The 19537-nt window shown below is 48.6% G+C and overlaps 1 protein-coding gene across 5 annotated transcripts in view; it reads left to right on the plus strand.

The window, feature by feature from the left end:
* Positions 1 to 19478, plus strand: part of celf3a (cugbp, Elav-like family member 3a) — a 96718-nt gene extending 77240 nt beyond the window's left edge. For 3 of the 5 annotated variants that reach the window (XM_077008117.1, XM_077008118.1, XM_077008119.1), the window contains 11 exons: positions 10708 to 10756; positions 11075 to 11200; positions 12171 to 12250; positions 12991 to 13134; positions 14392 to 14536; positions 15325 to 15474; positions 15663 to 15722; positions 16484 to 16588; positions 16867 to 17010; positions 17167 to 17303; positions 19005 to 19469. In XM_077008117.1, the coding sequence (XP_076864232.1) occupies positions 10708 to 10756; positions 11075 to 11200; positions 12171 to 12250; positions 12991 to 13134; positions 14392 to 14536; positions 15325 to 15474; positions 15663 to 15722; positions 16484 to 16588; positions 16867 to 17010; positions 17167 to 17294 (1131 nt within the window). In that variant the 3' untranslated portion in view covers positions 17295 to 17303; positions 19005 to 19469. Of the gene's footprint in view, positions 1 to 10707; positions 10757 to 11074; positions 11201 to 12170; positions 12251 to 12990; positions 13135 to 14391; positions 14537 to 15324; positions 15475 to 15662; positions 15723 to 16483; positions 16589 to 16866; positions 17011 to 17166; positions 17304 to 17658; positions 17758 to 19004 lie in introns of all 5 variants that reach the window. The other 2 variants (XR_013131695.1, XM_077008116.1) reach the window with 2 other exon arrangements.
* Positions 19479 to 19537: the final 59 nt, after the last annotated feature.

The raw sequence follows: 19537 nt of genomic DNA on the forward strand, positions 1-19537 counted from the left end.
TAACGACTTCAACCCCCCCCCCCCCCCCCCGAAAAAAAAGAAAAAAACCCTTAAACCCTCCCACCCTTATGCTCTTGTTCCAAGAAAGCCTGAATCAGGAATATGGCAAGATCCTTTCAGCTCATGTCCAGTGTTGTTCAGTATCATGGGGTAAAGGGATAAGGGGCGTAGGGTGTGTTGGGTTTGGGATAAGGCCTTACCAGGGCCCACTCTCCCAGCCTCAGGTACCAGCAGTCTGGTACGAGACTACAATGACCAGTGGGTGGGGGGAGTAGGGTTGGGGGAGTAGGGTTGGGGGAGTAGGGTGGGGGGAGTAGGGTTGGGGGAGTAGGGTGGGGGGAGTAGGGTTGGGGGAGTAGGGTGGGGGGAGTAGGGTTGGGGGAGTAGGGTGGGGGGAGTAGGGTGGGGGGAGTAGGGTTGGGGGAGTAGGGTTGGGGGAGTGGGTTGGGGGAGTAGGGTTGGGGGAGTAGGGTGGGGGGAGTAGGGTTGGGGGAGTGGGTTGGGGGAGTAGGGTTGGGGGAGTAGGGTGGGGGGAGTAGGGTTGGGGGAGTAGGGTTGGGGGAGTAGGGTGGGGGGAGTAGGGTGGGGGGAGTAGGGTGGGGGGAGTAGGGTTGGGGGAGTAGGGTGGGGGGAGTAGGGTGGGGGGAGTAGGGTTGGGGGAGTAGAGTTGGGGGAGTAGGGTGGGGGGAGTAGGGTTGGGGGAGTAGGGTGGGGGGAGTGCACTCTTACCCTCCAGATGGAGTGAAGTATTCTTATTTAGCTCAGCATGGCAGTTGTTGGAATGCCATGAGTGAATGACAAAGGAAGCAGGATGTGTGGTAGTGACTCCAGGGGGGGGGGGGGGGGGGGTGTGGTAGTGACTCCAGGGGGAGGGTGTGTGGTAGTGACTCCAGAGGGAGGGTGTGTGGTAGTGACTCCGGGGGGGCTTGTGGTAGTGACTCCGGGGGGAGGGTGTGTGGTAGTGACTCCAGGGGGGGGGGGGGGGGGGGTGTGGTAGTGACTCCAGGGGGAGGGTGTGTGGTAGTGACTCCAGAGGGAGGGTGTGTGGTAGTGACTCCAGGGGGGGGGGGGGGGGGGGGGGGGGGGTGGTAGTGACTCCAGGGGGAGGGTGTGTGGTAGTGACTCCGGGGGGGCTTGTGGTAGTGACTCCGGGGGGAGGGTGTGTGGTAGTGACTCCAGGGGGGGGGGGGGGGGGGGGGGGGGGGGGGTGTGGTAGTGACTCCAGAGGGAGGGTGTGTGGTAATGACTCCGGGGGGGGGGGGGGGGGGGGGGGGTGGTAGTGACTCCAGAGGGAGGGTGTGTGGTAATGACTCCAGGGGGGGGGGGGGGGGGTGGTAGTGACTCCAGGGGGAGGGTGTGTGGTAGTGACTCAGATGTTCATCGCAGAGTGCACCGCAGTGCTGGGGTTCAGATTGTAGGGTGTTTATGGCCAGTTTCCTTGCATTATATGACTGGTTTATTATGATGCAGGTAATTGGGTGTTTCTTCTGTATTTTAGTTAATGAATGCCTGTGTGTGCGTGTGCAGCTGAGTGCGTGTGTGCCCTGTAAATTCATTCCAAATCCTGTTATTAGCATGACAGTAGTCTGACCTGTGTGACCTTTTCAGTAAGAGTGTGGCGGGTGCCCCCCCTCCTTTTCAGTCCCTTCATCAGTCCAGCGCTCCACCCTCATCACGGAAGACTTTTACAACTTCGTATTCCATCCCCAAGCTTCCTCTGCAACAATGAAAACCACATTATTAAGAACTACACCCCACCCACCCCCGTTGTCTCTCTCTCTCTCTCTTACACACACACACACACACACACACACACACACACACACACACACCCCAGCTGTGTGGTATTATTACCAGCTGACAGCACCTGCTTCTCAGAGAAGGCAATGTCCCCTGCTCTGTCAGTCATCTTGAATCGTGGTGACAACATCCTCAGCCAGCGTGTGGTGTGTGCGGTGTGACAGTGGGCTGTTTGGGAGTCATCAACCTTAACCCTCTGCGTTACTGTGCACTTCTCTCAGAAATACGCCACGGACCATCTTACGGGCACACGTACGGCCAGCTTAGCCAACCACCACCAGAACATTTAGCCACGGGCCTCAGGAAGAAAGACCAGAAGAACTGTGTGTGTGTGGGAGGGGGAGGGTTGATGATGGAACAGATGGTACAATCAGAGAGGCACCTGGTCTTGTGTTTAATTTCAGGTGAGAGGCGTGCAGATTGTGGACAGAGAGACGAGCGAAGAGACAAAGAGGGTGTGGCTGTGGTGGGGGCGGGGCCTGAGGGTGTGGCTGTGGTGGGGGCGGGGCCTGAGGGTGTGGCTGTGGTGGGGGTGGGGCCTGAGGTCTTGCCAATGCTCTCATGACTTCTCTGTCTACGTTGCTTCCTCTCCTCCCCCTCTGATCTCTGCTCTCTCTCTCTCTCTCTCTCACACACACACACACACACACACACGTCTCTGCTATCTCTCGCTCCCTGGATCTAGTTGCCATCCTGAAATGTTTGCTTAGCTCCGTTAGCTAGAGCCACAGACGGCAGACATGCACACACACACACACACACGCACGCAAGCACTCACACACACACACGCATGCGCACACACACGCACTCACGCACGCACACACACACACACACACACAGGGGGACATACTTGCTTACATCCATTGTGGAACTTTGATACAGTTTCACCCTATTTTAGACCCTGTTCTGTTCTGTGCTCCTATTGGCTACAGCTCAGATCACATGGTCCCCCTGGCCTGCGTTACTGTGGCCTATGAGCAAATGTTGAAAAATCACCAGTTTGTTTAAATTCTGGCTGCCTGGCCATGCAACAAAGACATTGCAGTGATTGTGCCTGATTGTAGCTGCTAATTGAACTTTCCAGGTCTTCAAGCCTAGGTGCTTACATCATCACTGACCCAGGATCATCCCCTCCTAGCACACCCTTATACTCAGCTGCTGTATAATAACAATTAAAGCTGATCTCAGATCAGGATTAACAGTGCCTGCTCCCATTCATTTGATTTTGAAATGAACTTGATTTAAAGTGATTTAGGCCAAACTCTGGCCCTCGCATAGACGAGAAGGTTGTTTGTGCACCAGAGCCATGATTACTGTCAGTGTGTGTGGAACCAGCCCTGACCTAATTAACATTTAACAGCATTAGAATGCTCAGGGTTCAGTCAGATCACACACAGCTCTGCTAGGAAAATGGCAGTGTGTGTTTGTGTGTGTGTGTGTGTGTGTGTGTGTCTGTGTGTGGCACTGTAAGGGAGTATGCCAGTGTGACTGTGAGAGTGTGTGTGTGCGTGTGGGACTGTGAAAGTGTGTGCGTGCGGGACTGTTTGGGAGATTGTGTGTGTGGGACTGTGAGAGTGTGTGTGTGCGTGTGGGACTGTGAGAGTGTGTGTGTGCGTGTGGGACTGTGAGAGTGTGTGTGTGCGTGTGGGACTGTGAGAGTGTGTGCGGGACTGTTTGGGAGATTGTGTGTGTGGGACTGTGGGAGTGTGTGCGTATGCCGGAGTGTGCAGGAGTGTTTGCGTATGGAAGTGTGTGGGGATGTACAAAGCTTAGGTGTGTATGTGGGTAAGAGTGTACGCTGTATGCTTTTATTGTGGGGGAGGGGAGGGCAGGTGTTATTTGCTGAAAGGGGGAGGAGTGTGTGTGTGTGTGTGTGTGTGTGTGTGTGTGTGTGTGTGTGTGTGTGTGTGTGTGTGTGTGTGTGTGTGTGTGTTTGTTTTTGTAGATAACATTAGACTGCCATTGTGCTTGAAATCTGTTAGACTCATTTAATAATCTCATTTAATAATAATAAAATTCATATATTCTTCCTTAAGAAATAAGTATTTTTAAATAAGTATTTTTAACGGTTAATTGCGCTGTGTATGTGTGTAATACATTTAGCAGATGTTTATGGGTTTTTGTTATCCTGCTCACGTACGTTTAGAGTTCTGTGATTATTCTTTCTCTTGATTATCTGTGTGTATTTGGTCATCTGGAAGTGTGTACTAATATATATAATTGTGTGTGTGTGTGTGTGAGAGAGAGATTAAGTATATGTTAGTGTCAGTATCTGTACTTACACTGAGACAAGGTGAAGACGTTGGAATGAACGAGGGATTGAAGGGTCAGAGTGAGGGGAAAGATGGAGTGAGGTGAAGGGGGAGGGTAATTAAATAGAAATTGGAGGGATAAGTGTAAGGGGGAGAGGGGGAAGGTGTAAGAGACTGCATAAATGAAAATTCAACATAATGAGCCTCGGGTCGTGGGGGAGGGGTGCGTGTGTGTGTGTGTGTGTGTGTGTGTGTGTGTGTGTGTGTTTGGGGGGGGTTGGTGGGCACTGGGTGAGGGAGAACATCTATCTGCTTAAACTCAGACATCTGTTCTGTGTGTGTGTGTGTGTGTGTGTGTGTGTGTGTGTGTGTGTGTGTGTGTGTGTATACCCTTTTATTATTAAAGTCATGAAGAATAGATCTTAATCAGATGAATATGCATTGAGAGTGGATTTCACATTAGCAGAAGTGTAGAAAAGTAGTTGAAATGTGAAATAAGCAATTTTTTTGTTTTTATTTAATGAATCAAACTTTAGATTTGAGTAGATTAAGTCATTAATTAGGGTAAGAAAGGCTAAAACCATAGCATGTCTTATCACAATCATCCAAGTCAAGTCAAGTCAAGTCAGTTTATTTATATAGCACATTTAAAGGCATCAAGTGCCGGCCAAAGTGCTGAACAATTGTTACAGTATAAAACACATAAAAATATAAAACATTTAAATACAAAATATAAAACTAAGCATTAAGACATTAAGTTCTATTGTCCTTAAACAGGCCAATTTAGGAGTGTGCTGTTTAGATTACCACCTAGACCTCAAACGCTCAGTTTACTTCATCTTGCTGTTTTGGTGTGTCTCTGTGCAGGCGGGCGGTCCCCTTATCTTTTGGTGAAATAGATTATACCATATTTGATTGGGTAGTTGAAAAGAACCAAAAAGTGAGACTTGCCAAAGCAAACAGCAGTGTGTATTTAAACAACATGGAACAGGCCTCATGTTGGGGGACGGCCTGCGAAAGATTTGCATCACTTTGACTTGCTTATTAATCATGGGCTCCCGGAGTAGCGTCACCATGTTTGATTGATAGTGTAGCTATACTCTGTTCTGTTCTATGTCAGGAAACTGCAGTCCTGGGAGAAAGGGTCTGTGATCAGTAATGTCATTTCTGCTGAGATGTTGGGAAAGCTGCAGGGAGGAGGTTCGGTTCTCACTACGTCTCTTTCCACCTGATTGGACCACGTGTGCTTTGTGTGAGATGTAATCAATGGCATGAGATTTTAATCAAGACTGTGAACATGTTTACAGTAATGTGTATGGATGATCAACACATTGGTGATAGAATTGCAATTGAACACTCCCATCACCACAACCACCAGTTCCTCTCATCCTCAACACTGTTGCGTTGAAACCCAGGATACATTTCTATTGGCTTTTACTTTTGGGCTTTTGGGCTTTCTATTGGCTTTTTAAACTTTTTGTTTAATTCTGAATTGAGAAGACAAGAAATGCCTCAACCAGTCACCATCTGTCATGTTTCACAACATTTCCGCTCTTCAAACTTCTATATCCTATGTGTATGTTTTGCCACAGTAACTGGCAACTGAACGTTGAGTGCAGTGCTGTAAGCTGGCCATGCTAATGGGAATTTTAGTATATCTGGTAGTTGTTGTACCATTTAAAAACTAGTTAAATTCCTAAAGGACTCCAAACAGCAGCAGGAAGGCTCTCCATCTTGTGACGTAACATCCTGTGTAAGGTGTGCGTAGTCCTGTGGTTCTACTGAGAACTGAACTTGCGTGAATGTAAACACGTCCTCCATTTCATGCAACTGTCTGTCACTGTCTGTCAACTGTCAACGCCTGTTGTAGTGAACATTGCAAAATATATTGGCAACATCGTATATATTGGCACTAATTGGAAATTGATTATTTAGAATATTCAAGGCTGGCATTCAAATCAAATCAAATTTTATTTATGTAGCGCTTTTTACAACAGTTGTTGTCACAAAAATTTCCCAGTAAAAAAGTATATTTATCATTTCTCAGATCTTTTTCTGAATATTGCATTGTGTGTAATCTTCAGTGTTCCTGTTTAATGTTTTCTGAGCATTTTAATGGAGCACAGACATCTGTACCATCTGACTGCTGCCTGCATTTTGAATGAGATTTGATGATGAGATGTGATATTTGATCCATATTTTGCATATTAAGTGTATGTGTGATTGTGTGCGTGCATGTGTAAGAGACAGAAGGCCTACTCCATTGGTTTGTCTGTAATCTTGGGCGATTAAAGCTCAGTTGATGTGGGTATCACAGGGACAAGACATGTTTCTGCCTTTGTTGAAAATCATTTGAAAAGGGAGCAACACACACAGAGTCAGAGGACGAGAGAGAGAGAGAGAGAGAGAGAGAGAGAGAGAGAGAGAGAGAGAGAGAGAGAGAGAGAGAGAGAGAGAGAGAGAGAGAGAGAGAGAGAGAGAGGAGCCATTGGGGGTGGGGTGGCAGGTTGATTACGGTCGCAGGTCCTGTTGCCAGGAGACGGCTGGGATGAGGGATGCTGGGTTGCTAGGGAACGGGAGCGATGCAGTGACCAGGGCGAGAGTGAGAATTGGGCTTTTGTGTAGACAAACACACACGCACACGCGTTCACCGACACACACATGCACACGCGTTCACCGACACACACATGCACACGCGTTCACCGACACACACATGCACACGCGTTCACCGACACACACATGCACACGCGTTCACCGACACACACATGCACACGCATTCACCGACACACACATGCACACGCGTTCACCGACACACACATGCACACGCGTTCACCGACGCACACGTGTTCACCGACACACACATGCACACGTGTTCACCGACACACATGCACACGCGTTCACCGACACACACACACATGCACACGCGTTCACCGACACACACATGCACACGCATTCACCGACACACACATGCACACGCGTTCACCGACACACACATACACACGCGTTCACCGACACACACATGCACACGCATTCACCGACACACACATGCACACGCATTCACCGACACACACATGCACACGCGTTCACCGACACACACATGCACACGCGTTCACCGACGCACACGTGTTCACCGACACACACATGCACACGTGTTCACCGACACACATGCACACGCGTTCACCGACACACACACACATGCACACGCGTTCACCGACACACACATGCACACGCATTCACCGACACACACATGCACACGCGTTCACCGACACACACATGCACACGCGTTCACCGACACACCCATGTACACGCATTCACCGACACACCCATGTACACGCATTCACCGACACACACATGCACACGGGTTCACCGACACACCCATGTACACGCATTCACCGACACACACATGCACACGCATTCACCGACACACACATGCACACGCGTTCTCCGACACACACATGCACACGCGTTCTCCGACACACACATGCACACGCGTTCACCGACACACACACACATGCACACGCATTCACCGACACACACACACATGCACACGCATTCACCGACACACACATGCACACGCGTTCACCGACACACACACACACACACACACGCACAACGTGTTCACCGACACACACACACACACACACACACACACACACACATGCACGCAACCCCCGAATCAGCATGAATTTAAAGATCAGTGTGAGTAGCATGATGTTTGAGATTCATACATTCTGTCTCTCTCTCTCTCTCTCACACACACACACACACACACACACACACACACACACACACACACACACACACACATGCACGCAACCCCTGAATCAGCATGAATTTAAAGATCAATGTGAGTAGCATGATGTTTGAGATTCATACATTCTGTCTCTCTCTCTCTCTCACACACACACACACACACACACACACACACACACACACACACAATTGTGCATGGGTCATGGGAGCAGTTAACATATCCATCAGGGAGTGTATACTCAGCGTGTGGTGTTGTTGCCTTCTTGCTGTGCGTTCAGAATGACTAGTGCGTGGTGTGTGTGTTTCTTCACCTGTGTGTACACAACCTGCACACAGTGAAGGTCTATTGTAGGTTTATTGCTTGTAGCAGTGTTCATGTGTCCTTGTGAAATCAATGCATTACATTTGTGTGATGTGACATTTGTGTTTGTCCTATGTGGTCCAGACAGGCTGTAAATGAAGCCATAAAGTGTGTGTCACTATTTGGCACAGTGTGTGTGTGTGTGTGTGTGTGTGTGTGTGTGTGTGTGTGTGTGTGTGTGTGTGTGTGTGTGTGTGTGTGTGTGTGTGTGTGTGTGTGTGTGCTCGTGTGCGCTTGCATGCGTGCGTGCGCGCGTGCACATCCGTGTGGATAAACCATGGGGCAGGGAAGAGTAATGTAATTTGATTGAATAATCTATGGATTAAATATCGTATAATCCCAGTGAAATCCCCAGCTGTAGGACATGGAATAGATTAAGTGTGTGTGTGTGTGTGTGTGTGTGTGTGTGTGTGTGTGTGTTTCTCTGTATGCATGTACGTGTTTATGGTTTCTGCTAGTGAATATGCATAAGTATGCGTGTGTTCCAGAGTAGTTGACATACACGACAGAAGCTGTAATGTTACACCCTCTGTAACTGAGAATGTTCATCGTTTACTTGGGCGGTGGAAGAAGGTGAGGGTGTGTGTGCAGGGAGGGTGTGTGTGTGCAGGGAGGGTGTTATTAACTACTCTCTCTCACGCTCTTTCTCTCTGTATTTCTCATTCCTCCTTCATCTCAGTCAAACTCTCAATTCTTTGTTGTTTTCATCCACTTACCTTTTAACCACTCATTTGTTCAGTTTTTCCTCTTCCACCTCATCTCTCCCCTTGTTTCTTTCCATCTGTGATTTATCTTCTCTCTCTCAGCCATCTCTTTCTCCACCCTCTCCATATCTATCCGTCCCCCCCTGTTGTCCAGGGCAACCTTGTTTACCTGCTCGAGAGCTCTGCTCCCTGTTGTCATGGTGACAGTAGTCTGGTTGCCATGCCGACCTGAAGTGGCAGTGCCATGACGCTCTCTCTCTTCCTCTCTCTTGCTCTCTTTATCTTGCACTCATCCCCTTTGTATATTTTCTACATCCTCACGCTCTCCTTTTCTTTTCTCCAATCTCTGCTATCTGTTCCTGTTACGCCATCATCTGAGGAGCTGGCCAAGGCTACAAAGGCTTAAATGAAGCAGCTCTCCAGATACCTGTGAATGAGGCATGATGGGTAATGTTGGTCTTTAAAGAGGGCTGCTCCTTGAAGAGGAGCGTGGCAGCCACTACGCTTGTATTTTCTCAGTGGACAGCCCATTTATTTATGATGACCTACACAGCAGTAAGCCCACACACTGTCCCACCCATTGGGGGGGGGGGGGGGGGGGGGGTGTTCACTGTGTATGGGGGCATCGTGCTGTCGTTGCTGCCCATCAGTTTGACTGGCGGCATGGAACTGTGGCTGACCCCCATAAGGGTTAAACCCACCGCCGAGATGAACATTACAGTGCTGCAGACAGAAGTAATCAATGTAAAATCCTTCTTTAGTAATAGTGATAAGTACTCCTGTGTGATTGTGTGTGCATGCACATGTGTGTTAGCTAATGAGCTGATCATTTTGAGGGCGTTTTTTTTTTTTTAAGGTTTGTGTACATGTGCATATTAAAGGTTACCTTTGTGTGTGTATATATTAAAAGTTACCTTTGTTTGTGTGTGTGTGTGGGGAGGTGCATTTTGGATAAGCAAAATGAATAACTTTTAAAATATCACTCCTCTTTACTGATTTAAAAGGCTGATGGGAAAATGTGGTAGAATGAAGAATAAAACTGTTTTAATGAGCACACATCAACAGAAATTTTTCCAAGACTCTATTTATTTTAGTACATATTATTTCAGAGGCCAACCAGGATACAAAGAAATAGGCATTTTTAGTAAAGCTAAAAAAAATGTAGTCCCTTGCAGTTGAAATGTTTGGTTGGTATTCTTGCCAACCGCAATTGTGATTTCACTCTCCTCCACGTCTGTCTCCTCTGTTACCCTCCTTTATTACTCTCTTCTCTTTTTCCTCTCCTCTCCTGCCCCTCCACTCTCATACCCCTCCTCTTTTTCCCTCTTATCTTTTGCCCCCTTTTCGATCTCTCTTTCATCCTCTGGCTGATGAGCCCTGGATCTCCCCTTTTAATCTGTTGAAGGACTCTAAACCAGATTAGCTGGCGAGCTTCTTCACATCACTCTCTTAAACTCATGTAGGTGTGTCTTCCTGGTGTCGTCTGAACAAGAGAGTTAGGGAGAGATATGAGGGGGAAGGGTGTGAGGTGAGTGAGTGAAAAAGAGAATATTTCTGATTCTGTGTCTGTCTTTGATGAGATGTGTGAATGAGAGTCCTGTGAGTGGTAAGGATCCCTGGGGAGGAAAGGATGGAGCAGTAAAGGAAGAGGAGAAGTAGAGCGTAAGCAGACAGATGGGTGGAGCAAAACTTGTCATCCCATGTGTATTCAGCCTGTGTTTGTACTGCATACACACACACACACAGTATCTAAGCGAGAGAGATGGAAGGTGATGACATGTAAATTCTTTGTGTGCGTGTGCGTGTGTGTGTGTGTGTGTGTGTGCGTGTGTTCCAGATGAACCGGCCCATTCAGGTAAAGCCTGCAGACAGTGAGGGTCGTGGAGGTAAATGTTCACAAGGACACCTTCACATACACAGACAGCACTCCTGATGTCTCAGAGAATTTGAGGTTCATTCAGTTGATGAAAAAAACTCGTATCTAATTTATACTTCAGGTCATCATTGAAAACATAACCATTTTAGTTTGTCCATGTCCAACATGCACATGCATCTATAATTAATTTTGTGCCCACATACATTGTGCTTAGTAAAAAAAAAAAAAAAAAAGGTAAATGCTGCCCTCTGGTGGGTAAAATGGTCATCTTCCCTCAGTGTAGCTGTACAGCACCAGTGCTGGTTTCTTAGACCCTCCCTCCCTCCAGACAGGAAGCTGTTTGTGGGAATGCTTGGAAAGCAGCAGTCTGACGCTGACGTGCGGAAGATGTTCGAGCCTTTCGGGAGCATCGAGGAGTGCACCGTGCTCAGAGGGCCGGACGGCGCAAGCAAAGGTCAGACCGCACACATTATCCAGCATTGTGTGTACTTTAGTTTTTCAAACATGAACTAAAAGTACTTACAAAATTGTCCTGGCATTGTTAGTTTGTCTCTGTTCATGTAGCAGCCATTTTCAGACTACTGGCAATCTGACTTACAGTGGATGATGTGGTTGCCATGGCAAACCATCAGCACGCTTCTGCTCTAGACAGGTTCTGTGGGTCCATCTGACCATCTGACCACACCATCACAGATGAGCCCTGAGCTCTTGCCCTGGCGAGGTCAGCCTTACCCGACACGGTGCCTCCTCGCCCCCTCCCCGTCCCCTCCCCGCCCACTCCCCGCCCCCTCCCCGCCCCCTCCCCGCCCCCTCCCCGTCCCCTCCCCGCCCCCTCCCCGTCCCCTCCCCGCCCCCTCCCCGCCCCCTCCCCGCCCCTTCCCCGCCCCCTCCCCGCCCCTTCCCCGCCCCCTCCCCGTCCCCCTCCCCGCCCCCTCCCCGTCCCCTCCCCGTCCCCTCCCCGCCCCCTCCCCGCCCCGTCCCCTCCCCGTCCCCTCCCCGCCCCTTCCCCGCCCCCTCCCCGCCCCCTCCCCGTCCCCTCCCCGTCCCCTCCACGCCCCCCAGCGGAGGACGGCTTGCTGTGCTCCACCCTAAAACCTCCAACAGAAGATTCTTTCATCGCATTGAGCCTCACGTGTTGTAAAAGCTGTAGGAGAACAGCATCCGCATGCAGCAGTTTTTCTCAGTTTTTTTCTTAGTTTTTCTCATTAGAGCATTTCTGCCCAGCTGACAGGATCAAACGGCAGGACCACGCTAGGACTCTCCTTTCCCTATGGAAAAACACATTTTCTGGGATTTAGGGACACAGATGTTTTCAGTGGAATAGCCAGGGGTGGTTTCTTTGCATGTCTTTCGACAAGTTTATCTGTGTAGCTTCTCACTTGCTCTGAGGTTCAGTATGACTGGAGTGTGTTTGTGTGTTGCAGGCTGTGCGTTTGTGAAATACCAGAGCAACGCCGAAGCTCAAGCCGCCATCAGCGCCCTGCACGGGAGTCGAACCCTACCAGTAAGTCAATCCACCTTTCTGTCTCTGTCCATCTCTCTATCTGTCTGCCTATCTCTCTCTCTCTCTGCCTGTCTCTTTCTCTCTTTGTCATTCTCTCTCTCTACCAATCAGTTTTATGTTTTCCACGCCTCGCGGAAGGGTCCAGTTTAGTGACAGAATGCTCGACACCAAACGCCTCATCTCTCTGTGCTGAGGCAGAGGAGGATAACGGCAACCGCCCCCGTCAGTGAGCACAAATGCACAATTGGCTTGTGTCACAGTGTGTGACAGGGGGCGGGTAATGCTGTCCCTCCCACCCAGACAGCAATGCCAGTTTTTCTCCCTTGGGCTTCTGGCATCCCTGGTACTCACATCAGTGAACTCGCAGTGATGGGGCAAGCCCTCCTCTGATAAACCACTGCAACACCAGCCTGCATGGAAGAAATCAGAGAAAAACACAAACAGCAGAAACAACACAAGAACCGAGTAGTAAAACTGAGTGGATGCATTATCAACAAACAGAAAATGCAAAATAAAACAAGGGGGAAAATGCATTTGAAATTGGCTAAAATTAAAATCTCACGCCCATGTATTCACACATACTCACGTCACATGCTCAGTACATTCAGGAAACCCACCAGCACTGACTCACACAGTTCTGTCATGCTGTTGCTAAGAAATGTCTCTCTCTCTCTCTCGCTCTCTCTCTCTCTCTCGCTCTCTCTCTCTCTCGCTCTCTCCTTCCTTACCTCCTTCCGTAGGGTGCCTCTTCCAGTCTGGTGGTGAAGTTTGCAGACACAGAGAAGGAGCGAGGTATCAGGCGCATGCAGCAAGTCGCTTCGCAGCTGGGTGTCATCAGCCCCATGAGTCTTCACCTGGGGGCCTACAACGCTTACACGCAGGCCGTGAGTCCCAATGTGTACCTTACTCACACCTTACAACGCTTACACACAGGCCGTGAGTCCCAATGTGTACCTTACTCACACCTTACAACGCTTACACGCAGGCCGTGAGTCCCAATGTGTACCTTACTCACACCTTACAACGCTTACACACAGGCCGTGAGTCCCAATATGTACCTTACTCACACTTACACCGCTTACACGCAGGCCGTGAGTCCCAATGTGTACCTTACTCACACCTTACAACGCTTACACGCAGGCCATGAGTACCAATGTGTACCTTACTCACACATTACAACGCTTACACGCAGGCCGTGAGTCCCAATGTGTACCTTACTCACACCTTACAATGCTTACACGCAGGCCGTGAGTCCCAATGTGTACCTTACTCACACCTTACAACGCTTACACGCAGGCCGTGAGTCCCAATGTGTACCTTACTCACACCTTACAACACTTACACGCAGGCCGTGAGTCCCAATGTGTACCTTACTCACACCTTACAACGCTTACACGCAGGCCGTGAGTCCCAATGTGTACCTTACTCACACTTTACAACGCTTACACATAGGCAGAGAATACTAATCTACTAATGCACTTGCACCTCCAGTACTTCAGTGTCATATTGAAACACCGAGGCTATTCCTCTTGCCTTTTGACAGTACAGCCTATTGTAGTGTAGTTTTGTCCTCCAGCTAGTAGTGAAGCATTATCTGTAAATTTATTGTAGTGTACCATCGTCGTCCAACTTACTGTAGTGTAACGTCGATCTTCCTACTATGGTATAACAGAGCACGTACACTTGGATAAAAATGATTGTGTCGTGTAAATAATAAATGCCACAGCCCAGTCACAGAGAATGCTCTCTGAATTGCTCCAACACACAGCGATGGCTGTGGTCAGTCGGTGGCTGTGGTCAGTCAGTGGCTGTGGTCAGTCGGCAGCACGTAGCAACCATGTTCGTTCGTTCGTTCGTCCTGCCTCTAAGAGTGAACGTGAGCATTTCTATTTTCAAATGAAACAAATCGAACTCATGAAGGCAGTCGTGGATCCTTCTAGTTAAGCAAGATGAAGATGGTGGCTGAGCGAACAGGCACAGGACACTGTGTTAAAACATTTGCGGTCCATCTGGTATTTTCTGGCAACCTAGGGGCCTGGATCAGTTACAAACCGGAAGCCTCACTTGGGGAATTAAAAGCGGGGTTCTGAACACAGTGCAAATGGGGCGTGGCTAAGGCTCTTTCTGCTCCTCCCCTCCAGCTCGCCCAGCAGCAGGCACTTGTGGCACAGTCCGCCTACCTGTCTCCCGTGGCAACAGTGGCAGCTGTGCAAATGCAGCAGCTGGCCGCCCTCAACCCCAGCAGCATCATTGCCACGCCCATTGCTTCAATCACCCCGTCCTCAGGTGACCACGCCCCTTCCCACACCTGTAACGCTGTGACCCCTCCCTTCATGATGGGTCTTGATTCAGGTTGACAAGTAAATCTTTAATACAGCTAAATTATGCATTATCCACATGAAATGGTCATAAAACATTTTTCCCCATAGTTTGATTTTAACTTGAAAGTTCTAAGATAAGATGTTTGTGTGTGTCTGCATGTGTGTGTGTCTGTCTGCGTGTGTGTGTGTCTGCGTGTGTGTGTGTCTGCATGTGTGTCTACGTGTGTGTGTGTGTGGTTGTATGTCTGCGCGTGTGTGTGTGTGTGTCTGCGCGCGTGTGTGTGTCTGCGCGTGTGTGCGTGTGTGTGTGTCTACGTGTGTGTGTGTGTGTGTGTGGTTGTTTGTCTGCACGTGTGTGTGTGTGTGTGTGCGTGTGTGTGCATGTGTGTGTGTCTGTGTGTGTGCGTGTGTGTGTGTGTGTGTGCGCACGCGTGTGTGTGTGTGTGTGCGTGCGTGTGTGTGGTTGTTTGTCTGCGTGTGTGTGTGTGTCTACCTGTGTGTGTGTGGTTGTTTGTCTACATGTGTGTGTGGTTGTTTGTCTGCGTGTGTGTGTCTGTGTGTGTGTGTGTGTGCGTGTGTGTGTCTCTGTGTGCGTGTGTGTGTCTCTGTGTGCGTGTGTGTGTCTGTGTGTGTGTGTGTGTGTGTGTGTGCGTGCGTGTGCGTGCGTGCGTGCGTGCGTGCGTGCGTGCGTGCGTGCGTGCGTGCGTGTGTGTGTGTGTGTGTGTGTGTGTGTGTGTGTGTTTTCCACTAAAGGTACGAGCACTCCACCAGCCATTGCTGCCACACCCGTGCCTGCTCTGCCTCCACCAATTGCAGTCAACAGTTACCCGGCTGTGCCCGCCCCCCCCAGTGGGCAGTCAGCCTCTGAAACACTCTACACTAATGGAGTCCACCCATATCAAGGTGAAGATGCCCCTGCACTTTTAACATATACCTCTTTAATTAAATCATCAGCTCTACATTTAAAATTGCTACCTCAGTCTACAATATTGCCCCTGCTGTGCTGTTCTTATGTCAACTTTCTCTCTTCCATTCACTTGTTCTTCTCCTCCCCCTCCTCATCCCTCTTTCCATCTTTTATCATGCTTCAGCACAAAGTCCTGCACTGGACCCTTTGCAGCAGGCCTACACTGGCATGCAGCACTACACTGGTGAGGCGTCCAGACACTCCTTACAGCTCCTTACAGCTCCTTACAGCTCCTTACAGCTCCCTACCACTCATTACAGCTCCTTACAGCTCCCCACCGCTCCTTACAGCTCCCTACCGCTCCTTACAGCTCCCTACTGCTCCCTACTGCTCCTTACAGCTCCCTACCGCTCCTTACAGCTCCCTACTGCTCCCTACTGCTCCTTACAGCTCCCCACTGCTCCCTACTGCTCCTTACAGCTCCCTACTGCTCCCTACTGCTCCTTACAGCTCCCTACTGCTCCTTACAGCTCCCTACTGCTCCCTACTGCTCCCTACAGCTCCCTACTGCTCCCTACTTCTCCCTACTGCTCCCTACAGCTCCCTACTTCTCCCTACTGCTCCCTACAGCTCCCTACTGCTCCCTACTTCTCCCTACAGCTCCCTACTGCTCCCTACTGCTCCTTACAGCTCCCTACTGCTCCTTACAGCTCCCTACTGCTCCCTACTGCTCCCTACAGCTCCCTACTTCTCCCTACTGCTCCCTACAGCTCCCTACTTCTCCCTACAGCTCCCTACAGCTCCTTACAGCTCCTTACAGCTCCCTACAGCTCCCCACTGCTCCCTACACCTCCATATGTTCAGGCACACTGCACACTGGCATCCTCTTATGCTCAGTTTCACCCCCTATATTTCCACGTATGCAGAATGTTTCAAAGCTGTTTTATTACGGTGGCACTTGAGTGGAACCTCTTGACCTCACCTGCTATCATGACTGGCCCACAGCCACATATCCTGCTGCTTATGGATTGGTTGGTCAGCCATTCCCTCATCAGCCCACCCTGGTCGCTCAGCAACCACAACAACCACAGCAACTGCAGCAGCGAGAAGGTACAACACACGTCCTGTTCTTGCGACCCTCTAGGACCACAATTATGCTGTTTTTTGTTACTTGCTGTCTCCTTTTTGAGCCAGGGGTATTTTTGCGTACTCCATACAACATGCTGGATTATCTTTTTGCAGATGTAGATGCTCTAGATTGTGATATGAAAAAAAAACCAACATTACCATGTAATCATTTCTACTCTGTTCTTCTCATTCTGTCTTCTTCTTCTTCTTCTTCTTCTTCTTCTTCTTCTTCTTCATTTCTTTGGTTTCTTCTTATCCAGGGCCAGAAGGTTGCAATATCTTCATCTACCACCTGCCTCAGGAGTTCACTGACTCGGAGATGCTGCAAATGTTCCTTCCTTTTGGCAACGTGATCTCAGCCAAGGTTTTTGTGGACCGTGCGACCAATCAGAGCAAATGCTTTGGTGAGTCTGAGATTTATTCACAAAGAACAGAGCCAGATAGGTATTCAGGATTCCCAAGCGTTCTGATTTATGAAGAGCAAACAAACGATGAAGATCAGAACCTTCACCTGTTCCTGGTCCACATACTACTCCTCATGGGCTCCTTTCCTTTTACAGGATTCGTGAGCTTCGACAACCCAGCCAGTGCTCAGACGGCCATCCAGGCCATGAATGGCTTTCAGATTGGCATGAAAAGGCTCAAAGTGCAGCTGAAGAGGCCGAAGGATGCCAACCGTCCATACTGAGCAGACCAGGTGAGGCCCAGGATGAAAGGGCTGAGTAAGCAGCTCATAGTGCAAACGGTTGAGTCTATTTAAAATCTCAGTCTCATCTATTTAAAATCTCAGTCTCAGTAATGCACTACTAACTTTTTAACCTGTCTAAAACTCTAGACCAGTGAGAAGTTTTAACAGTTATATTTTAACATGTTTTTGGTTAAATGATAATATAATACTTTAAAGAAATGACTGTTTAAAGTGAAAGAGAACTTGGACAATAATCCCTTCATTGATTTTTACTTTTCATTTATTGTTTTTGTGCTGTGTTATTGTTCATTCTCCTGAAAACAAACAAACAAACAAACAAACAAAAACCTCATCCACACCCAAGGCTGCCCCGTCCAATCATAACTCGTGTGGAGACCACGTCGCTATGGCTATGGTGGCCTAGCAACCAATAAAGCTCCCCCTTCCTCTCACACCGTTTGTTGTAAGTTAATTGGCCTGTGTTGGTTGCTGTGGCGATATTCCTGCCTGTGATGGTTGCCATTAGCAGTTTTGTTTTTGGCCCTTTGTCCTCTATCCTCCATGCTAAGAGTGCATGGCGGGTTACCGTGGTGACCATGGACTGTGTTTGGTGCGTTGTGACTTTCTCTTTTGTTTTGTAAATACTGATCAATAACTGACACTACATCCTGAAGATTTATTGAATTGTAAATGTAACAGCTAATGCATCAAATCAAAATAATCCAAAGCTATTAAACACTCTAGCAGCTATTTCAATAATCTAGTGTTTGGGTGGCTTTTGTTTTTGATCAGTCTCCTCTGTGTTTTGTTTGGTCATGAATATTTCTTATTACTACTCCCATACGTAGTCTGGTGGTGTTTTAGTTACTGTGACCGTGGGGGCTACAGTGTGGTTGTATTTGATTATGAGACAGTTTGTGCTAGTGGGTATGCTGTTTTGTGCAGTAAGTATGATAATGAATGAGCTTTGTGCGTGTGCGTGCGTGTGTGTGTGTGCGTGTGTGTGTGTGCGTGTGCGTGTGTGCGTGCGTGCGTGTGTGTGCGTGTGTGTGTGTGCGTGCGCGTGCGTGTGTGCGTGCGTGTGTGTGTGCGTGCGTGTGTGTGCGCGTGCGTGCGTGAATCCACACGCGTGTGTGCAGAATGTGAGGGAGAGAGACGGAGAGAATGACAGCGATTCATCCACTATCTCTCAAACCTCTTACGTGAGGTTTGAGGTGACAGTTTGTGGTTGTTATGGTGACATAAGTGACGCATTGTGCTGACCAAAGAACAGCATTCCTCTGTAGGAATTCTGGGTTTTGTAGTAGAAAAAAGGAACCCACAACAGTGATTTCCTCATAAGGTTCATATAGGCATTCAGGTTACGCTACAAAGTACATGCAACACATTACTGAGTTAAGCAGATATCGTACGTTGTAACATACGGCCCAGAATTCCTATGGTGCATGTTGGAAATTTGTTTGCCTGCCAGAAATCTTTCCCACTAGAAACAGTCACTAATACTGAACACACATTAGACCATACACCCACTCACTGGTTTACTCCTTCAACTGCATGGAAATATTGGAAGCATAATATCACTGCTACAGTGCCCTGCCGTACACCATATTTGATGTATCTGCATCCCTTCAAGGTGAGGAGACATTTCAAATGACCTGTATCTTGTCTTTCCTTCTTCTCTCCCCTTCTCTCTCTCTCTCTCTATAACAGGTATAAAGCAGACAGAAGAAATACAATTGAAGAGAGACAAAAAAGCAAACAAATTCACACACAAAATATCAGCTGCCAATTGTGGGACCAACAGCTCATTTCAGATATGTGACACAAGGAATACTGAAACAAATATATACATTTTACAGATTAACCAACCTATTGCACAACGCTTCAGATTAACAAACAAAAGTTCATTTACAACTTCATCAGTATACAGTGTATGACCAATAACTATTTGCAGCTAGTCACTGGCTAAAACACTGTCAATGTCATGGAGTTGCACACTTGTTTCACACACACTGTTTGAAAGTGTGTGTGTGTGTGTGTGTGTGTGTGTGTGTGTGTGTGTGTGTGTGTGTGCGTGTGTGTGTGTGTGTGTTTGAGGGGGGGGGGCTGGGGGGCTGCCCACAAGGCTTCTGGCCTTGGACCAACACAGCAACACTGCACATAAAGTGGGACCAACACAAATATCTCATAACCACATGGGGGGGGGAGGGGGGGGGGGGTTGTGCTTACAGCAGACTACTGAG

Source organism: Brachyhypopomus gauderio, chromosome 6, assembly GCF_052324685.1.
Source record: "Brachyhypopomus gauderio isolate BG-103 chromosome 6, BGAUD_0.2, whole genome shotgun sequence".
Lineage (NCBI taxonomy): Eukaryota > Metazoa > Chordata > Actinopteri > Gymnotiformes > Hypopomidae > Brachyhypopomus > Brachyhypopomus gauderio.